The 18,778-nt window shown below is 64.3% G+C and overlaps 2 protein-coding genes across 6 annotated transcripts; one reads left to right on the forward strand and one right to left on the reverse strand.

Moving 5' to 3' along the window:
* Window positions 1-976: 976 nt before the first annotated feature.
* On the reverse strand, window positions 977-4,397 carry LOC141980396 (uncharacterized). Of its 3 annotated transcripts, XM_074941636.1 has the most exons (6): window positions 4,109-4,396; window positions 2,866-3,069; window positions 2,127-2,209; window positions 1,915-2,034; window positions 1,577-1,723; window positions 977-1,299 (listed from the first exon to the last, which is right to left on the reverse strand). In XM_074941636.1, exons 3-6 carry the CDS (start codon window positions 2,130-2,132, stop codon window positions 1,174-1,176), a joined length of 399 nt encoding a protein of 132 aa, XP_074797737.1. In that variant the 5' UTR covers window positions 2,133-2,209; window positions 2,866-3,069; window positions 4,109-4,396; the 3' UTR covers window positions 977-1,173. The 3 variants fall into 3 exon arrangements, with proteins under 3 accessions (XP_074797737.1, XP_074797738.1, XP_074797739.1); XM_074941637.1 differs by lacking the exon at window positions 2,866-3,069 and having other exon boundaries at window positions 4,109-4,397; XM_074941638.1 differs by lacking the exons at window positions 2,866-3,069; window positions 4,109-4,396 and adding an exon at window positions 2,440-2,595.
* A 1,126-nt stretch (window positions 4,398-5,523) lies between these two features.
* TLCD3B (TLC domain containing 3B) lies at window positions 5,524-17,352 on the forward strand. Of its 3 annotated transcripts, none has more exons than XM_074941632.1 (5): window positions 5,524-5,648; window positions 11,822-11,905; window positions 14,381-14,600; window positions 15,701-15,796; window positions 16,076-17,352. In XM_074941632.1, exons 1-5 carry the CDS (start codon window positions 5,524-5,526, stop codon window positions 16,382-16,384), a joined length of 834 nt encoding a protein of 277 aa, XP_074797733.1. In that variant the 3' UTR covers window positions 16,385-17,352. The 3 variants fall into 3 exon arrangements, with proteins under 3 accessions (XP_074797733.1, XP_074797736.1, XP_074797735.1); XM_074941635.1 differs by lacking the exon at window positions 5,524-5,648 and adding an exon at window positions 6,750-6,867; XM_074941634.1 differs by lacking the exon at window positions 5,524-5,648 and adding an exon at window positions 6,947-7,078.
* The last annotated feature ends 1,426 nt before the right edge of the window (window positions 17,353-18,778 follow it).

The following is an 18,778-nucleotide window of genomic DNA, read 5'->3' on the forward strand; positions in this document are numbered from 1 at the left end:
GCTTTCACAAACAAGGGAATCTTGAGCAGCAGCAGAGAGGTGATCTTTCCCTCGGTCTGTGGCCCTGGTGCGGCCGCTGCTGGAATCCTGTGTCCAGTCCTGGTGTCCACAATTCAAGAAGGATGTTGATCGATTGGAGTGGGCTCAGAAGAGCCATGAGAATGACTGAGAGATTGGACAACCTGCCTTACGGTATAGGGTCGAGGAACTCCATCTATTTAGCTTAACACAGAGAAGGTGAAGGGGTGACTTGATCCCAGGCTATAAGTACGTACATGGGGAACAAATATGTAATAACAGGTTCTTCAATCCAGCAGAGAAAGGCCTAGCACGATCCAGTGGCTGGCAGCTCAAGTTAGACAAATTCAGACTGGAATGAATTTGTGACAGTGAGAGGACTTAACCACTGGAACAATTCCCCAAGGGTTGTGGAGGTTTCTCCATCCCTGACAATTTTTTAAATCAAGATGGGGTGTTTTTCTAAAAGATCTGCTCTTAATGGAGGTTAGCAGTAGGGTTCAGAGTTAACAAGATATGAGCTACTGTTTCAGGACATTTCTGCCCTGGAGTACAGTGGGGACTCATCCCCATCACCTGCTATCATTTTCTCCCACCAATGGGCCGCCTCAGCCTGGAGCTGTACAGTGTCATCAGTAAAGTTCAGAGTTAACAGCAGTGTGAGCTTTCATTTCAACTACCTTATCTATACTGGGAATGCTGTCCCTTGCTTATCAGCTGAGCACTTCAGGCTTAGACACCCCAAAAGAGGGATAATGCGGTTGCAGAGCTGGTGGGCAGGGACTCCCAATTGAGGGGTTCCAGGGGTAGTTGACGGGGAGCGGTTACTGGATCAAGCATAGCCGTGATGGCTAATGTCTCCCTGATTTGGCCCAAATGCAGTAGACAGTCTGGAAAATCTGATGGCCAGAATGTTTTCATGGGTGCCTCACTTCTGACCCACCGACACCCAAAAGCAGACAGACAAGGCGAGGTATCTCAAAGCAGCTTTATTATAAAAGTGGGAGTTACAAATATTGGGGTTATGTAGCAAAGTCAGGAAGGGATCACCACATTTGGGGAGCAGGGGATCCCCATAATCCAGCATTAGTGAGTACATGCCAGTCTGAGAGTGTCTCATGGGGGAGACCCCCAATTTTCCTGGCAGGGCTCCCCTCAGAGCAGTTTGACCTCAAAGCAGATGCAATTGATGCTCTGACAATCGGGGGGCTGGTAGGCACAGGCACAGTCGCAGAGGGGGCAGCAGCGAGGGAAAGGGGGACAGGTGCCGAGCTCCCAGCCCTGCAGAGAGAGAGAGAGAAAAATATGGGGCTGTTAACCTGCAGGACTACTCGCTACACGATATTAAACAGTGGCTGTTATGTGGCAGGTAGTCCCACAGGCTGATGTTAAGCAGTGGCTGGTAGCCCACAGGACTACCCGCCGCAAGATATTCAATGGGGGTGTTAATCCGCAGGACTATGCTCCCAGGTTATTTACTAGGGGGTTGTAAATCCTGACTACCTGCTCCAGGATATGTTATGGGGGCAGTACCCCAAAGGGTTTGGGGGTCACTCACCTGGTGTCGGGGACAGCAGGTGTCCAGGCAGCGGGGAAGGGAAGGAGGGGCACAGTCACAAGCCTCGACGCAGGCCAGGCAGCAGTGGCAGGGCCCCCCCAGCAGCCCCTTCTCACACCAGGAACAGTCAGCGCAGAGTCCACGGGCCTGGGGTGGACGGGAGGGTGAGAGATGGAAGGGCCAACTCACCCCCTCCCGACAGCTGACCTGCCCAGCCCTGACCCCGTAGGGCCGCCCCACCTGTGACCCCCTGAATATCCCCCCCGCCTCCCGCTCCACCATATCCCTCCCCACTGCCCCCCAGTATAGACCCCTGCCCCCAGTCTGTCCCCCCTTACCAGCAGGCACTGGCGCAGTGCGAGGAGGAGGAGGAGGAGGAGCAGGTAGGCGGCCACAGTGATGAAGACAATGGCTGGGAGGGGCAGAAGGAGGGAGCTGGGGGGGCCCGGTGTGGGGGCCTACAACAGGGAGAAACAGGAGAGGGGGAGCAGGTCAGAGAGCCTGGGGGGAGACACAGGGAGGGGGAGGCAGCGGGGGAGGGGAGACTTACAGCCATTCCTGGATTGGGGGGGATCCTCAGAGTTGGGGTCTCTGCTTGCCCCTAGGGGGCCGCATGGATGCCAGATCCCGCATCTGAGACAGACAGACAGACAGATCAGAGCCATCCCAGCAAGGACTCGGCCCTCTAAGCTGCCCCACGGAACCTCACCCCTATCCCCGAACCTACTGCCCCCACCGATCCACCCTAGTCCCAAACCTACCAACCCTCATTCCCAAACCTGGGCCGGGAGCGGCCCCAGCGCAGGTCCCAGAGCAGCCGGTTGCTGCCCGCAGCCACGTGGTTCACTCTGAAACCTACTGACCATGGTGCAACCCAGAGCCGTCCTCAGGCGTGGGGGCCGTGATGGAGGCAGGGCCTCACACCCTCATTAACATGCAAACGCGTAGGGGCAAGTCATCTGCTTAATTGATATTAACGACCCCCGGGCCCAGCCCAGGCTCGGTAGACACCAGCTCCTCCTGGATATGGGTGGCAACGGGGGCTCCATCCCGCTCATTAATAGTAACGATCGTGCATATTAATTAGACTGCGTCCGCCCCACCCCCTAATTGACATTCATACAACATGCAAATTATTTAAAGGGCCCACCCCATATCATTGAAATCTCCTGCATATTGATTAGGCCACGATCGCCCTCGTTAATATTCACATCTCATGAATACTGATTAGCACGACCCGCAACAACCCCAGTTCATGAATATTCATGACCCCCCAACACGCCGCTCACCCGCTCGCCGTCGCTGCACCGACATCCCGCGATACCCCGCCCTGCTCTCGGGCGTCCCTCTGTTGCCATAAGCAACGGCGCAGGCGGCCTGGCCCCGCCCCGCCGGCGCGACGGGGCCACACGAGGGACTAAAGAGCCCCTTCCGGAGGCAGGGGCTTCCGGAAGTGACGACGGGAGGAGCCGCCATCGCACCGGAAGTAAGCCCTGCACATCGGGAAAGAAACAGACTGCAGGGGAGGGGAGCGGCAGTGCTACCGGAAATGACCGCCCCGACCGGAAATGGCCTCAGCCCGCCAGAAGCGAGCAATTGGGGAGGCCCCAGCCATTGAAAGGGCCCGCAGAGGCCCGTCACTCCCTTCGACCTAGACACGACATCTCACTGGCTGGCTGGTGGGAACCATAGTGACCATAGGGGCGTGTCAATCACGCCTACGTCATGACTGGCCGATACCATACGGCCAGTCGGAGCAAAGGGCGCAGCTCTGATTGGTCAGGGGCTCCCAGCCGGCGGCATGACGTCACAACATGTAGTCCTTTTTCGCCAATTGGCTGACACTGCCCAGCCAATCAGAACACAGGGAGGGCGCATGTGGGGGGCGGGGCATATTCTCTCTGGAACGACTGGTCAAGAGCTTGTAGCCAATCAGCACTCAGGAGTAAAGGTCTGGCCCAAAACATGCAGTGCTGTGATTGGCCCCCAGCCAACCCAAGCCCAGGCAGATGGGGTGCAAGGGGGAATAAAACGTTGCCTGCGCTCGGATTGGCAGCAGGGCCAACCAATCACAGTGCAGACGTCTTTGTCTAATTAGAAGACCCCCTCTCTATCACTGGCCAGGCCTGTCCAGCCTCTCTCAACACGTGGCCCCGCCCCTCAAGGCCAGGCCCGTCCCCAGCACCTGACCCCTCCCACAGGCCAGTCCCCGCCCCCAAGGCCAGACTCGCCCCCAGCACGTGGCCCCTCCCACAAAGCCAGGCCCCGCCCCAAGGCCAGAGTCGCCCCAGCGCATGGCCCCGCCCTCAAGGCCAGGCCCCGCCCCCAAGGCCAGAGTCGCCCCAGCGCATGGCCCCTCCCCCAGGGCCAGGCCCCGCCCCCAAGGCCAGGCCCCGCCCCATCACGTGGCCCCGCCCCCAAGGCCAGGCTCGCCCCCCGTTACTTATATCACTATAAATGAGAAAATGTCAGAGATTTCTCATCTTGCTCCTAGTGCCCTTCGCCCACAGCCAACCAGAATCTCCCTCTCACCCGGTCTTCCTTCTGCCTTGCCCAGCAACACGGCCGTTCCGCGGATCTCCATTGGCTCGACGCCGCAGCCAATCAGCAGGTCCGGCGCGAACGCGGGCTCACTGGAATGCTGAGAACAAGAACGACCGTTAACTGCTCTACACGCTCGCGCGCGGCCCGGCAGCTGGCGCACGCGCACAACCTCCCTGCAACCCAGCCCCCTGCGGCCAGAGCCAAGGGCACATGCGCATTGGAGCTCTGGGCGCGCGCGCTTGCCCGCCCGGCGGAGGAGCGCATGCGCATTCCAGGCGGCGGTGCGGGGCAGGCGTTCCCTCAGACTGGAGCGGGGGTGCGTCACCCGGCCGGCCCTCGTTGATTATTCATTAGGGGCGGGCTAATTACATGCACATTTATTCAGCCTCAAGACCCTAAATTGCTGGAAGTGGGCGTGGCCGTCGAGGTGTAATTAGTATGCATGAACTAATGATATGCAAATTAATTCATTAGTCGCTTCGGCGTGTATGGAAATATGTTAATTAGCTAGTGTCCCAAGAATACGAGAGAGACGCATGCAAATTAGGCAGGGCAGAGAGCGAGGTAATGAGATGCAGATTTCTTCACCAGGTGACTGGGCAGTGTATGCAAATGGCTGCAGCTGGGGGCAAAGTCATGAGCCAATGAAGGGGCTGGGTGTTTAGCAGTATGCAAATGAATGCAAATAAGATGGCGGGCAGGGGGTAGAGGAGGGGCAGGGGCAGGGGCAGGGGCAGGGATAGGGATGGGGATGGGGATGGGGATGGGGATGGGGATGGGGATGGGGATGAGGATGAGGATGAGGATGGGGATGGGGATGGGGATGAGGATGAGGATGAGTGGTTGTGGGTCGAGAAGGAGGGGAATGGGAGGGGAGCTGTGGGGGGAAGGGCCAGGGGATAATTTTGGGGGAGGGGCAGGGACAGTTGTGGGGCAAGGTGGAGGGGTGGCTGGGGGGAGCAGGGGATTGTTGTGGGGGGTGGGGCAGGGCAGGGACAGTTGTGGGGTGAGGAGGAGGGGCAGCTGTGGGGGGGAGGGCCAGGGGATAGTCCTGGGGGGTGGGGCACAGCAGGGACAGTTGTGGGGGGAGGAGGAGGGGCAGCTGTGGGGGGGAGGGCCAGGGGATAGTCCTGGGGGGTGGGGCAGAGCAGGGACAGTTGTGGGGGGAGGAGGAGGGGCAGCTGTTGGGGGAGGGTCAGGGGGTAGTCCTGGGGGGGGAGGAGGAGAGGCATGGGAGGGGTAGTTGTGTGGCGAATGGCAGAGGTTCCAGCGCTCTGGGGGACCCAGGATGTTTGGGGAGATCTCAAGGTGAGGAGGGGGCTGGGAAGGGGGAATCCCCTCGGTGCGGTGCTAGAGCGTCACCAGTGCCCCCTTTCTCACTGCTTTCAAATTCCTTCTCCCAGATGGCCGTGATCTTCCTCTTCAGCTGTTGCTTCTTCCCCAACTTCTTCCTCGCCCTCCGCTGGGCACTGTACCACACCCGGGCCTTGGGCATGGACCAGCTGCATGCCATCTATGTCGCTGCCAAGTAAAGTCGCCCGGACTCCTGGGTTCTATCCATGGCTCTGGGAGGAGATGGGGGCTGGGAGCCAGGATTCCTGGGTTCTATCCATGACTCATGGAGCGGAGGGGGGGTCTCCCTCATCCACAAGTTGGTGCTGGTGGTTCAGAAGTCTCCCCTATAATCTGCTGATCATAGACCCCACCCTAGAGGTGACTCCAGGGTCACTGGCTCAGCAGGTACCACCTGGAGCCTCCAGCTTAGCACGGGGGGGGGGAGACGACACTGCCATCTGTGGGGAGGATTAGCCCTGAGCTGATTTCCCAGGTGCCCCAGGGAAAGGAAGGGGTTAAATACTCACCCCTTCAAGCTGGGCCTTGACCTTGGTCCCCACCTGCCTGTGCCTGTGCCAGCAGGATTATGGGATTAGACCTAAGTGTCCTCTGTGTGTGTGTGTGTGTGTGTGTGTGTGTGTTCGTTCCCCTTCTCTGGCCTCCGACACCCCTGCTCCAGCCTGGCTCTGACCAGGGGTCTGGCTCTGACCAGGGGCCTGATCCCCCCCTTTTTAAATCCTGGTTTCCATTCAGTCCATAGAAAGCCAGTGTAAAGCAGTCTGGGTGCAGCTGGACCAAGCTGTAGGACTCCCTGATGCAGGATATTACTTAGTGAAATGACTAGTTTCCTAGCTGGTGTAAATCAGTGTCACTCCATGGGCATTTACACCAGTATTCTGGAAAATCTAGATTGAGAACCCCTGCTATCCCTGCCCTGGGCTCCCCCACCCCACATCTCAGACAATGAGCCCCAATCCTGACCCACAGCCCCTTGCTGTCCAAGCCCTGGGCTCCGTCACCCCCAGCTCTGCTGATGCCCCTCACACCCGCCCCCTGCTGGTTGCACTCCCAGCTCTCTTTCCAGTCTCCATTTTCCATTCCCATCCATCCTTTGCACCCCTTTTCCCATTCCCAATGCCCCTCTGACTGATCATTGTGACCCCCTTCCCGCCGCCCTCCATCCCACCTCTGGTACAGGACACTCCGTTGCTGTCCCTTTAAGTGCCTCCACCCAGCGCCTGAGAGCTGCTCCCCGCTCCCCTCCCCTCTCCTCCCTCCCCTCTTCCCCCCTTTCTCTCTGTCACAGCCGGCCTCAGAGCCGCTGCCTGGATCCAAGCAGCCGCTGCCTGCCCTCCATCACCCCCACTACCATGTGCAGCCCCCAGGCCTCTCCTCCATCCGGCTACAGCAAGGTCGGATCTCAGCCCCACTGATCTCCCCTCATCCCAACCCCACCCCCGGTCTGTGTGTGTCCCCCCCCCTTCCGCACCCCATCAGAGATGTTTCACCCTTGGTGGCTGGGGGCATCGTCTTCCCAGGGCTCTTCCTGCTGGCCAAGAACAGCCTCAAGCGGCTGCCCTGGCTGCAGTGGGATGAGGCCGACGCTGTCATCATCTCAGCCAGGTACCCCAGGATGCAGCGAAGGAGTCAGGGACTGGAGGAGGGATGCAGGGATGGAGGGAAGCAGTCAGGGACTGGAGGAGGGATGCAGGGATGGAGGGAAGCAGTCAGGGACTGGAGGAGGGATCCAGGGATGCAGGGAAGGAGTCAGGGATAGAAGAATGAAAAAGGGAAAGAGGCACTGGCATGGGAGGGATGAGTGAAAGGAGGCTGCAGAGGGATGGAGGGAAGGAGACACTGGCAGGGAAGGAGGCAGTGGAGGGATGCAGGAATGGAGGGAAGGAGGCAGTGGCAATGGCATTGGAGGGATGGAGAGAAGGAGGCAGTGGAGGGATGGAGGCAGTGGAAGCAGAGGGATGGAGGGAAGGAGGCAGTGGCAGCGGCAGCGGAGGGATGGAAGCAGTGGCGGGATGGAGGCAGTGGAAGTGGAAGGATGGAGGGATGGAAGCAGTGGCAGTGGAGGGATGGAGAGAAGGAGGCAGTGGAAGTGGAGGGAAGGAGGCAGTGGCAGTGGCGGGATGGAAGCAGTGGAGGGATGGACGAAAGGAGGGAGTGGAAGTGGAGAGATGGAAGCAGTGGAGGCAAGGAGGCAGTGGCAGTGGAGGGATGGAACCGGTGGAGGGATGGAGGGAAGGAGGCATTGGCAGTGGAGGGATGGAAGCAGCAGAGGGAAGGGGGCACTGGCAGTGGAGGGATGGAGGGAAGGAGGCAGTGGCAGGGGAGGGATGGAAGCGGTGGAGGGAAGGAGGCAGTGGAAGTGGAGGGAAGAAGGCAGTGGCAATGGAGGGATGGAGGCAGTGGCAGTGGAGAGATGGAAGCAGTGGAGGGAAGGAGGCAGTGCCAGCAGAGGGATGGAAGCAGTGGAAGTGGAAGGATGGAGAGAAGGAGGCGGTGGCAGTGGATGGAAGGAGGGAGTGGCAGTGGCAGTGGAGGGATGGACAGAAGGAGGCAGTGGCAGTGGAGGGAAGGAGGCAGTGGCAGTGGAGGGAAGGAGGCAGTGGCAGTGGAGGGAAGAAGGGAAGGAGGCAGTGGCAGTGGAGAGATGGAGGCAGTGGGAGCGGAGGGAAGGAGGCAGTGGCAGTGACAGCGGAGGGATGGAGGGAATGCGGCAGTGGCAGCGGAGGGATGGAAGCCATGGAGGGATGGAGAGAAGGAGGCAGTGGCTGTGGATGGAAGGAGGCAGTGGCAGTGGACGGAAGGAGGAAAGGAGGCAGTGGAAGCAGTGGAGGGAAGGAGGCAGTGGGAGCGGAGGGATGGAGGCAGTGGCAGTGGCAGCGGAGGGATGGAAGCTGTGGAGGGAAGGAGGCAGTGGCAGTGCAGGGATGGAGGGAAGGAGGCAGTGGCAGTGGAGGGAAGGAGGCAGTGGCAGTGGAGGGAAGGAGGCAGTGGAAGCAGTGGAGGGAAGGAGGCAGTGGGAGTGGCAGCGGAGGGATGGAAGCTGTGGAGGGAAGGACGGAAGGAGGCAGTGGCAGTGGACGGAAGGAGGCAGTGGCAGTGGACGGAAGGAGAGAAGGAGGCAGTGGAAGCAGTGGACGGAAGGAGGCAGTGGAGGGAAGGAGGCAGTGGCAGTGCAGGGATGGAGGCAGTGGCAGCGGAGGGAAGGAGGCAGTGGCAGTGGAGGGAAGGAGGCAGTGGAAGCAGTGGAGGGAAGGAGGCAGTGGCAGTGGCAGCGGAGGGATGGAAGCTGTGGAGGGAAGGACAGAAGGAGGCAGTGGCAGTGGACGGAAGGAGGCAGTGGCAGTGGACGGAAGGAGAGAAGGAGGCAGTGGAAGCAGTGGACGGAAGGAGGCAGTGGAGGGAAGGAGGCAGTGGCAGTGCAGGGATGGAGGCAGTGGCAGCGGAGGGATGGAAACCATGGAGGGATGGAGAGAAGGAGGCAGTGGCAGTGGACGGAAGGAGGCAGTGGCAGTGGCAGTGGAGGGATGGAGGCAGTGGCAGTGGAGGGAAGGAGGCAGTGGCAGCGGAGGGATGGAAGCTGTGGAGGGATGGACAGAAGGAGGCAGTGGCAGTGGACAGAAGGAGGCAGTGGCAGTGGACGGAAGGAGGGAAGGAGGCAGTGGAAGCAGTGGAGGGAAGGAGGCAGTGGAAGCAGTGGAGGGAAGGAGGCAGTGGCTGTGGAGGGATGGAGGCAGTGGCAGTGGCTGTGGAGGGATGGAGGCAGTGGCTGTGGAGGGAAGGTGGCAGTGGAGGGATGGAGGCAGTGGCAGTGGAGGGATGGAGGCAGTGGCAGTGGAGGGATGGAGGCAGTGGAGGGAAGGAGGCAGTGGCAGCGCAGGGATGGAGGGAAGGAGGCAGTGGAAGCGGAGGGAAGGAGGCAGTGGAAGCGGAGGGAAGGAGGCAGTGGCAGCAGAGGGATGGAGGCAGCGGAGGGAAGGAGGCAGTGGCAGCGGAGGGATGGAGGGAAGGAGGCAGTGGCAGTGGAGGCATGGAGGGAAGGAGGCAGTGGAGGCATGGAGGGAAGGAGGCAGTGGCAGTGGCGGGATGGAGGCAGTGGCAGTGGCGGGATGGAGGGAAGGAGGCAGTGGAAGCGGAGGGATGGAGGCAGTGGAGGGAAGGAGGCAGTGGCAGTGGAGGGAAGGAGGCAATGGAGGGTTGGAGGGAAGGAGGCATTGGCAGTGGAGGGTAGGAGGCAATGGAGGGTTGGAGGGAAGGAGGCAGTGACAGTGGAGGGTTGGAGGGAAGGAGGCAGTGGCAGTGGAGGGTTGGAGGGAAGGAGGCAGTGGCGGGATGGAGGGAAGGAGGCAGTGGCAGTGGCGGGATGGAGGGAAGGAGGCAGTGGCAGTGGAGGGATGGAGGGAAGGAGGCAGTGGAAGCGGAGGGAAGGAGGCAGTGGAAGCGGAGGGAAGGAGGCAGTGGAGGGATGGAGGGAAGGAGGCAGTGGCAGTGGAGGGAAGGAGGCAGTGGCAGTGGAGGGGACGAGGGAAGGAGGGAAGGTGGCAGTGGAGGGAAGGAGGGAAGGTGGCAGTGGAGGGAAGGAGGGAAGGTGGCAGTGGAGGGAAGGAGGCAGTGGCAGTGGAGGGAAGGAGGCAAGGAGGCAGTGGAGGGATGGAGGGAAGGAGGCAGTGGCAGTGGAGGGAAGGAGGGATGGAGGCAGTGGAGGGAAGGAGGGATGGAGGCAGTGGCAGTGGAGGGATGGAGGCAGTGGAAGCGGAGGGAAGGAGGCAGTGGCAGCAGAGAGATGGAGGCAGCGGAGGGATGGAGGCAGTGGAATCGGAGGGATGGAGGCAGTGGAATCGGAGGGATGGAGGCAGTGGAAGCGGAGGGATGGAGGGAAGGCAGTGGAAGCGGAGGGATGGAGGCAGTGGCAGTGGAGGGATGGAGGCAGTGGCAGTGGAGGGATGGAGGCAGTGGCAGTGGAGGGATGGAGGGAAGGAGGCAGTGGGAGCGGAGGGAAGGAGGCAGTGGGAGCGGAGGGGTGGAGGGAAGGAGGCAGTGAAAGTGGAGGGGAGGAGGCAGTGAAAGTGGAGGGGAGGAGGCAGTGGCAGTGGAGGGATGGAGGGGAGGAGGCAGTGAAAGTGGAGGGGAGGAGGCAGTGGCAGTGGAGGGATGGAGGGGAGGAGGCAGTGAAAGTGGAGGGGAGGAGGCAGTGAAAGTGGAGGGGAGGAGGCAGTGGCAGTGCAGGGATGGAGGGAAGGAGGCAGTGGGAGCGGAGGGAAGGAGGCAGTGGGAGCGGAGGGATGGAGGCAGTGGCAGTGGAAGCGGAGGGATGGAGGCAGTGGAAGCGGAGGGAAGGAGGCAGTGGCAGTGGAGGGATGGAGGGAAGGAGGCAGTGGCAGTGGAGGGTTGGAGGGAAGGAGGCAGTGGCAGTGGAGGGATGGAGGGAAGGAGGCAGTAGGAGCGGAGGGAAGGAGGCAGTGAGAGCGGAGGGAAGGAGGCAGTGGCAGTGGAGGGTTGGAGGGAAGGAGGCAGTGGAAGTGGAGGGTTGGAGGGAAGGAGGCAGTGGGAGCGGAGGGAAGGAGGGAAGGAGGCAGTGGAGGGAAGGAGGCAGTGGCAGTGGAGGGTTGGAGGGAAGGAGGCAGTGGCAGTGGAGGGAAGGAGGCAGTGGCAGTGGAGGGATGGAGGGAAGAAGGCAGTAGAAGCGGAGGGAAGGACGCAGTGGGAGCGGAGGGCTGCAGCCATGCACTGGCTCATGGGGCGAAGGCTGACGGGGGTTCCTTCGTCAGGGCCACGCTTCAGGCAGGAAACAGTGGGGTGTCTGTGCCTGCTGCTGAGGCTGGGGGGTGGGACCTGCCAGGCCGGGGAGCAGCCTGCCCTCGTGGGCCACGCACGTCCCCCAGCCGGGGAGGGGCCGGGGCGCGGGGCTGAGGGGGATGGCGGAGGAGGGCAGCGGCCAGCTGGGGGGGGGTGCTGGCTGCTCTGGACAGGGATGGCCAGGGTGAGAGACCGCAGAGGGGTGACCTGGGAGGCCCTGGGTTTGGATCCCCGTGGGAGAGGGGGCTCCTGAAGGCTGGATCCCTGTGGGGGGAGGGGCCCCAGGAGGCTGGGGATCCTGCCACCTCTGCTCCCAGCCACACATCAGAGGGGATTTCAATGCAGTGACTGGGCCTGTCAGCCCCCCACCAGAGCCATGTGCACCCCCAACAGCCCTCACTAGTCCCCTCTGCACCCCACACATTCCAGAGCAGCAGTTATGGGCACAGATTAGTGATCATCCTGGAGCCTCGGGCTGGGCTAGTGGGGGGCTGCGGGTCAGGGTTGAGGGAAAAGAGGGGCTGGTCCCGTTAACCCTGCGTCCCTCCCCTGCAGGCTGGTCTCCTCCATCCAAGCCGTCATGGCCTCCACAGCCGGATACATCGTTTTCAGCTCCTGCCAACACGTTATCGATGACCAGTGAGTCTGCTCCCTCCGGCGTGGCCCCCTTTCCTGCCCCAGTCCCTCCCCCCCACTGCCTGGCCCACTCCCTGCCTTGGACTGGCCCGCTCCACCCCCAGCCTGGCCTGCTTCCCCTGGGCAGCCCGGCCTCACCCACCAGGGGGCGCTGTGGGGTGGGGGTGGGGCGCTTGCTATTGGGGGAGCTCCTGGCTACCCCAACCTCAGCATCTCCCAGCAGGGGGCGCTGAGGGGAGGGGCAGGGTGCTGGCTGTGGGGGGAGCTCCTGGCTACTCCAGCCCGGCCTTGCCCAGCAGGGGGCGCTGTGGGGAGCAAGGCTGTGGTCTCCCTGTCTACGGTGCTGAAGGGCCTGGGAGCTGGGCGGGTCTGTGGCTGCTTTGTTCCACACCGTGGACAGGGCCCTTTCCGTGGGCTCCTTTATGAGACTCGGAACTAGGACCCACTGTATGGTGGGGGAGGGCTGGAGCCAGGACTCCTGGGTTCTATTCCTAACTCTGCCACTGATCTCCTCTTCATGGGGAGCAGAGTGGGTAGGCTGGACAACGCCCCCTCCTGGCGCTGGGCAGCAGAATGCCCGGGAGGCTCCAGCCCCCTGCCGCCTGCACCAGCCCCTCCCAGTGTCGCTGGCATATTCACCTTCCTCCCCAGAGCTGAGCCGGAATTATCCCCCGCCCGCTCCTGAGCCCTCTCCTGGGAGCACAGATGGGGCCAGCGAGCTAATCCCCTCGGCCGCGGATCAGCCTGCCCCGCAGCTCTGGGAGGGGAGTGGGGTCTGGTGGTTAGAGCGAGGGAGGCTGGGAACCAGGACTCCTGGGTTCAACTGGCTCTGGAGGGGAGTGGGGTACAGTGGTTAGAGCAGGATTGGGCTGGAAGCCTGGACTCCTGGGTTCTATCCCGGCTTTATGAATGGGGTGCCCCCGCAGGCTGTGTTCCTACATGGACCCCCCCACAACACACTCCAGCTGACTGAGAGATGAGGGCTGGTTTCCATGGCAGCTGCACCCGCCCCGATCCCCACACTGCACCTGGAGCCTGCAGAGTCCCGAGCCTCTGACACAGCCACTCATGGGCCTGGGGTGGGGGTGTGAGGAAAGCATCATGGGAAATCTTACCCCCCCCCCTTCCCCTCCGCATCATTGGGCTAGTGCCTCTCACTCCCGACCCGCAGCCCCCTGCTAGCCCAGCCCTGCCCCCCCCAGCTGTGCCGGTGCCCCTCACTCCCGACCCGCAGTCCCCTGCTAGCCCAGCCCTCAGCCCCTCCAGCCCTGCCGGTGCCCCTCACTCCCGACCCACAGCCCCCTGCTAGCCCAGCCCTCAGCCCCTCCAGCCCTGCCGGTGCCCCTCATTCCCGACCCGCAGCCCCCTGCCAGCCCAGCCCTGCCCCCCCCTGCCCTGCCGGTGCCCCTCACTCCCGACCCGCAGCCCCCTGCTAGCCCAGCCCTGCCCCCCCCCAGCTGTGCCGGTGCCCCTCACTCCCGACCTGCAGCCCCCTGCTAGCCCAGCCCTGCCGGTGCCCCTCACTCCCGACCCACAGCCCCCTGCTAGCCCAGCCCTGCCCCCCAGCTCTGCTGGTGCCCCTCACTCCCGACCCACAGCCCCTGAATCCTTTGTCCCACTGCAGCATCCTGGGCTGCGGCTCTGGCATGGGGCCTAATCGGCTCACACTGGGCAGAGGCCTCTGTCAGCACAATTTGGCAGCGGGACTGCAGCATGGGGCGGCGGGGGGGGGGGTGCAGGTGGAGGGGCCGGGGGCCAAGCTTGGAAGGAGGGACAGGGCCTATGGCTGGGCTAGCAGGGGCTGCGGGTCGGGAGTGAGGGGCACCGGCAGAGCTGGGGGGGCAGGGCTGGGGTAGTAGGGGCTGCGGGTCGGGAGTGAGGGGCACCAGCAGAGCTGGGGGGCAGGGCTGGGCTGGCAGGGGCTGCGGGTCGGGAGTGAGGGGCACCAGCAGAGCTGGGGGGCAGGGCTGGGGTAGCAGGGGCTGCGGGTTGGGAGTGAGGGGCACCAGCAGAGCTGGGGGGTATCCTCGCTGTGGGTCATGGTTGTGGCTGCCCCATGGGCTGTGGGGGGTGGAGGCGCCTGGCTCGGCTCCGGGTGGAGGAGGCTGCGTTCCCTATGACCTTGCAGCAGCTGTTGCCCGTCAATACTCCATCGATCCTCCCAGTCCCTACCCACCAGGCCACACTGCCGCCACGCTCGCCAGCCTGCGCCCCATGGCCTGTCTCCCCCATCCCGGTGAGCAGGCCAGGGCAGGTTACCCCTGCCAGCCCCACCCTCTGCCTGAGGTGCTGCTGGATCCCCCAGCCCAGCCCCCCACACAGCTCCCCCCAGGCCCTGGCACTGCAGAGCCCCTCCTCCTGGCAGCTTCCGCTGCCTTGTGTCCCACCCCTCTCCCCTAGCACCCCCAGCAGGGCCCCACTGCCCCCGCCAGCTTCCCCTGCCCCCGCGGCAGCTCTAACCCCTCTGTCTTCCCCCAGGCACTGGCTGACGAGCGCCTACACGGAGTTTGCGGTGCCCTACTTCATCTACGACATCTACGCCATGTTCCTCTGCCACTGGCACAGGTACCGGGTGAAGGGGCACGAGGCTGCGGGGCCCCGCTCGCTGCGCACCGCCACCCGCGCCTTCCTGCGCAAGGAGTTCCTCATGGTGCTGCACCACCTCTGCATGGTGCTGGTGTGCTTCCCCGTCTCCGTGGTGAGTGGGCCCCGATAGCCGCAGGGGGCTGCACCCCCTCTGCATGGTGCTGGTGTGCTTCCCCGTCTCCGTGGTGAGTGGCCCCCGATAGCCGCAGGGGGGCCCCCCGATAGCCGCAGGGGGCTGCACCCCCTCTGCATGGTGCTGGTGTGCTTCCCCGTCTCCGTGGTGAGTGGCCCCCGATAGCCGCAGGGGGCTGCACCCCCTCTGCATGGTGCTGGTGTGCTTCCCCGTCTCCGTGGTGAGTGGCCCCCGATAGCCGCAGGGGGGCCCCCCGATAGCCGCAGGGGGCTGCACCCCCTCTGCATGGTGCTGGTGTGCTTCCCCGTCTCCGTGGTGAGTGGGCCCCGATAGCCGCAGGGGGCTGCACCCCCTCTGCATGGTGCTGGTGTGCTTCCCCGTCTCCGTGGTGAGTGGGCCCCGATAGCCGCAGGGGGGCCCCTGATAGCCGCAGGGGGCTGCACCCCCTCTGCATGGTGCTGGTGGGCTTCCCCCTCTCCGTGGTGAGTGGGGCCCGATAGCCGCAGGGGGGCCCCTGATAGCCGCAGGGGGCTGCACCCCCTCTGCATGGTGCTGGTGGGCTTCCCCCTCTCCGTGGTGAGTGGGCCCCGATAGCCGCAGGGGGGCCCCCCGATAGCCGCAGGGGGCTGCACCCCCTCTGCATGGTGCTGGTGTGCTTCCCCGTCTCCGTGGTGAGTGGGCCCCGATAGCCGCAGGGGGCTGCACCCCCTCTGCATGGTGCTGGTGTGCTTCCCCGTCTCCGTGGTGAGTGGGCCCCGATAGCCGCAGGGGGGCCCCTGATAGCCGCAGGGGGCTGCACCCCCTCTGCATGGTGCTGGTGGGCTTCCCCCTCTCCGTGGTGAGTGGGGCCCGATAGCCGCAGGGGGGCCCCTGATAGCCGCAGGGGGCTGCACCCCCTCTGCATGGTGCTGGTGGGCTTCCCCCTCTCCATGGTGAGTGGGGCCCGAGATCCCCAGGAGGCCGTAAGAAGGCAAGGGGTGGGACCGAGCCACAGGAGGGAAGTGGGGGTCCTGAGCCCATGAGGGGGCAGGAGGGGGCTAGTTCCCACCAGCTGCCCCTCACCCCCCCTCTCTCCCCAGCTGTGGCGCCAGGGGAAGGGCGATTTCTTCCTGGGCTGCATGCTGATGGCCGAGCTGAGCACCCCCTTCGTCTCCCTGGGCAAGGTGCTCATCCTGGTGAGTACCCGCCGGGGGGAGGGGAGGGGAGGGCGGATGCCTGGGTTCTCTGCCCAGCTCGTGGTGGGAGGGGAGTGCCCGGACGCCTGGGTTCCGTTCCCAGCCGGAGGGGCGGGGGTGCCCGGACGCCTGGGTTCCGTTCCCAGCCGGAGGGGCGGGGGTGCCCGGACGCCTGGGTTCCGTTCCCGGGCGGGGGTGCCCGGACGCCTGGGTTCCGTTCCCGGGCGGGGGGCGGGGGTGCCCGGACGCCTGGCTCCCTCACCCCTCTCTCTCCCCCAGTACAAGCGGCAGCACACCCTGCTGCACAAGGTGAACGGGCTGCTCATGCTGGTGACCTTCTTCTGCTGCCGCATCCTGCTCTTCCCCTACATGTACCGGGCCTACGGGCGCCACGCCGGGCTGCCCCTGCACCGCGTGCCCCTCGCCCTGCCGCCCGCCTACAACCTGGGCGCCGCCCTGCTCCTGGCCCCCCAGCTCTACTGGTTCGGCCTCATCTGCCGCGGGGCCGTCCGCCTCTTCCGCCGTGCCCCGCCCACGGACCCCGCCCTGCGCAACGGGCATGGCCCCGGGGGGCGGGCGCTGGACTGAGAACCCCCGGTGCCAGGGGCACGGCCTCTGGGGGCGGGCGCTGGACTGAGACCCCCCCAGTGCCACGGGCACCGCCCCCAGGCCGGGTGCTGGACTGAGACCCCCGCCCTGCGCCACGGGCACGGCCCCGGGGGGCGGGCGCTGGACTGAGAACCCCCGGTGCCAGGGGCACGGCCTCTGGGGGCGGGTGCTGGACAGAGACCCCCCGGTGCCACGGGCACCGCCCCCGGGGGCGGGCGCTGAACAGAGACCCCCCCAGTGCCACGGGCACCACCCCAGCCTACCTGCTCTGTGCTAAGGGCATATCCTCGGGGGGGCTCGCTGGCCTGAGCCCCCCTGCCCGTGTGGTGCCATGGGCACAGCCCCAAGGCCCTGGCATGAGACCGTCCCCGCGTGGTGGGCACGGGGTGAACTGACATCTGGGGCCAGCGCCCAGAGCCTCAGCTTCTAACGACTTTATTTATTTATTTATTGGGGGCCCTCCCTGGAATTCTCCGGGGGCTGCTGCAGGAGGGAGTGGGGCCCCCCTTGGACTGACAGGGGCTGACTGCAACCCCCATTCTCAGGGGTCTGCCCAGTAGCACCTGGGGCGGTCCCCCTGGGTGGTGCAGCTCAGACACCCCCAGTAATGGGGGAATGAGGTGCAAATCGGGGGGTTGGCTGTGTTGGGAGGCGAGGGTTTAGCCTGGAGATTTGGGGGACCCCTGGGAATCTCAGGGGGCCACCCAGGGGATTGAATTCCTGCCCCACCAGAGTGTGGGGGGACCCAGCCAGACTCCACCAGCAGACAGTTTGGGTGGACTTGGGGACCCCCCACACTGCCCCCCACTGTAGCAATAACCAGGCAGCGGGTGGGGAACTGACCCCCCCAACAAGGACTGTGAGCTCTGCACCCCCCAGCTGCTCGCTGGGTCAGGATGTATACGGGGGGGGGATTTCCAACCCTGGGGGCTGCAAAGTATTAAAGGAGCCTTGATCCAATGCCAGTGCCGCTGCCTCCGGGTGATTATTACCCCCCACCCCCCAGACTGCCCCCCAGCCAGTGCCTCAGGGTGATTATGAACCCCCAGCCCCCCAAAACTGCCCCCCAGCCAGCACCTGCAGGGGACTGTTACTGCCCCCCCCCCCGGGTGCCAGGCACTGGGGATGCCAAGACAATGCAGCTCTTTACTGGGGGGGGCAAAGCTGAACCCTGACATCCTGCAGCTCCTCAGCTCTGCGTCCTGCAGACCCTAAGAGAGAACAAGGGGGGGGTCACTGCCAGCCTCCCGGCAGCACTGGGGCGGGGGGGGTTGGAGAGGACCAGGCCAGGGAATAGGACCCAGGCGTCCGGGGAGACACCTACAGTGTGCTGCAGATCTGGTAGAGGAGGAAGAGCAGGGTCAGCAGGACGGAACCAAGCAGGATGCGGTGCAGGACTCGGGGCAGGGGATCTGGTGGGGGGCAAAAAGGCCAACGTGGGGACAAAGTGGGAGTGCACCCCCCCAAGCCTCCGCCCTGGGGCCAAAGCTTATGGACATCGAGTGTGACCCCCCGTCCCCTCCGAAACTACTGCTGGGGCAGAGCTTGGGGGAGCCCAGGGCTGGGCTAGCAGGGGCTGCAGGTCGGGAGTGAGGGGCACCGGCAGGGCTGGGGGCGCAGGGGCTGCGGGTCGGGAGTGAGGGGCACCGGCAGGGCTGGGGGCGCAGGGGCTGCGGGTCGGGAGTGAGGGGCACCGGCAGGGCTGGGGGGGCAGGGGCTGCGGGTCGGGAGTGAGGGGCACCGGCAGGGCTGGGGGCGCAGGGGCTGCGGGTCGGGAGTGAGGGGCACCGGCAGGGCTGGGGGGGCAGGGGCTGCGGGTCGGGAGTGAGGGGCACCGGCAGGGCTGGGGGCGCAGGGGCTGCGGGTCGGGAGTGAGGGGCACCGGCAGGGCTGGGCTGGGCTAGCAGGGGGCTGCGGGTCCGGAGCCGGGCGGGAGGTAGCCTGGAGCTGGGGGCAGGACTGAGGGGCACTGTCTGTCTGGGGATCCCTGCCCCCCCATCCCCTCACTGGCTGCGAAGAACACGGGCTTCTCCCCGATGTAGCGGTAGGTCGCCAGGATCTTGGCTCGGTCGTCGTCGGGATAATCGAACCAGAGCGGCCCCGGCGCCTGCCACGTCCCTCCCCTCGGCGTCGCTGCAGTGCCAAGAAACCAGAGCAGGGAGCCGGCTACGGGGGAAGACGCTCTGGTACGTCAAGGCCAGGACTCTACTGCTCCGCAACAGGACAGCTGAGCTTCGACTTGGTGCTGGCTAAGGGGCCGTGCCACACGATGTCGGGACACAGCAGGCGGCGCTGGTGACGGGGGGTTCAGCCCGGGGGAGCCGTTTTGGGGGGTCACCCAGCAGGCGGAGCTGGTGACGGGGGGTTCAGCCC

The sequence above is a fragment of the Natator depressus genome, unplaced genomic scaffold (assembly GCF_965152275.1).
Source record: "Natator depressus isolate rNatDep1 unplaced genomic scaffold, rNatDep2.hap1 scaffold_115, whole genome shotgun sequence".
NCBI classification, from domain to species: domain Eukaryota; kingdom Metazoa; phylum Chordata; order Testudines; family Cheloniidae; genus Natator; species Natator depressus.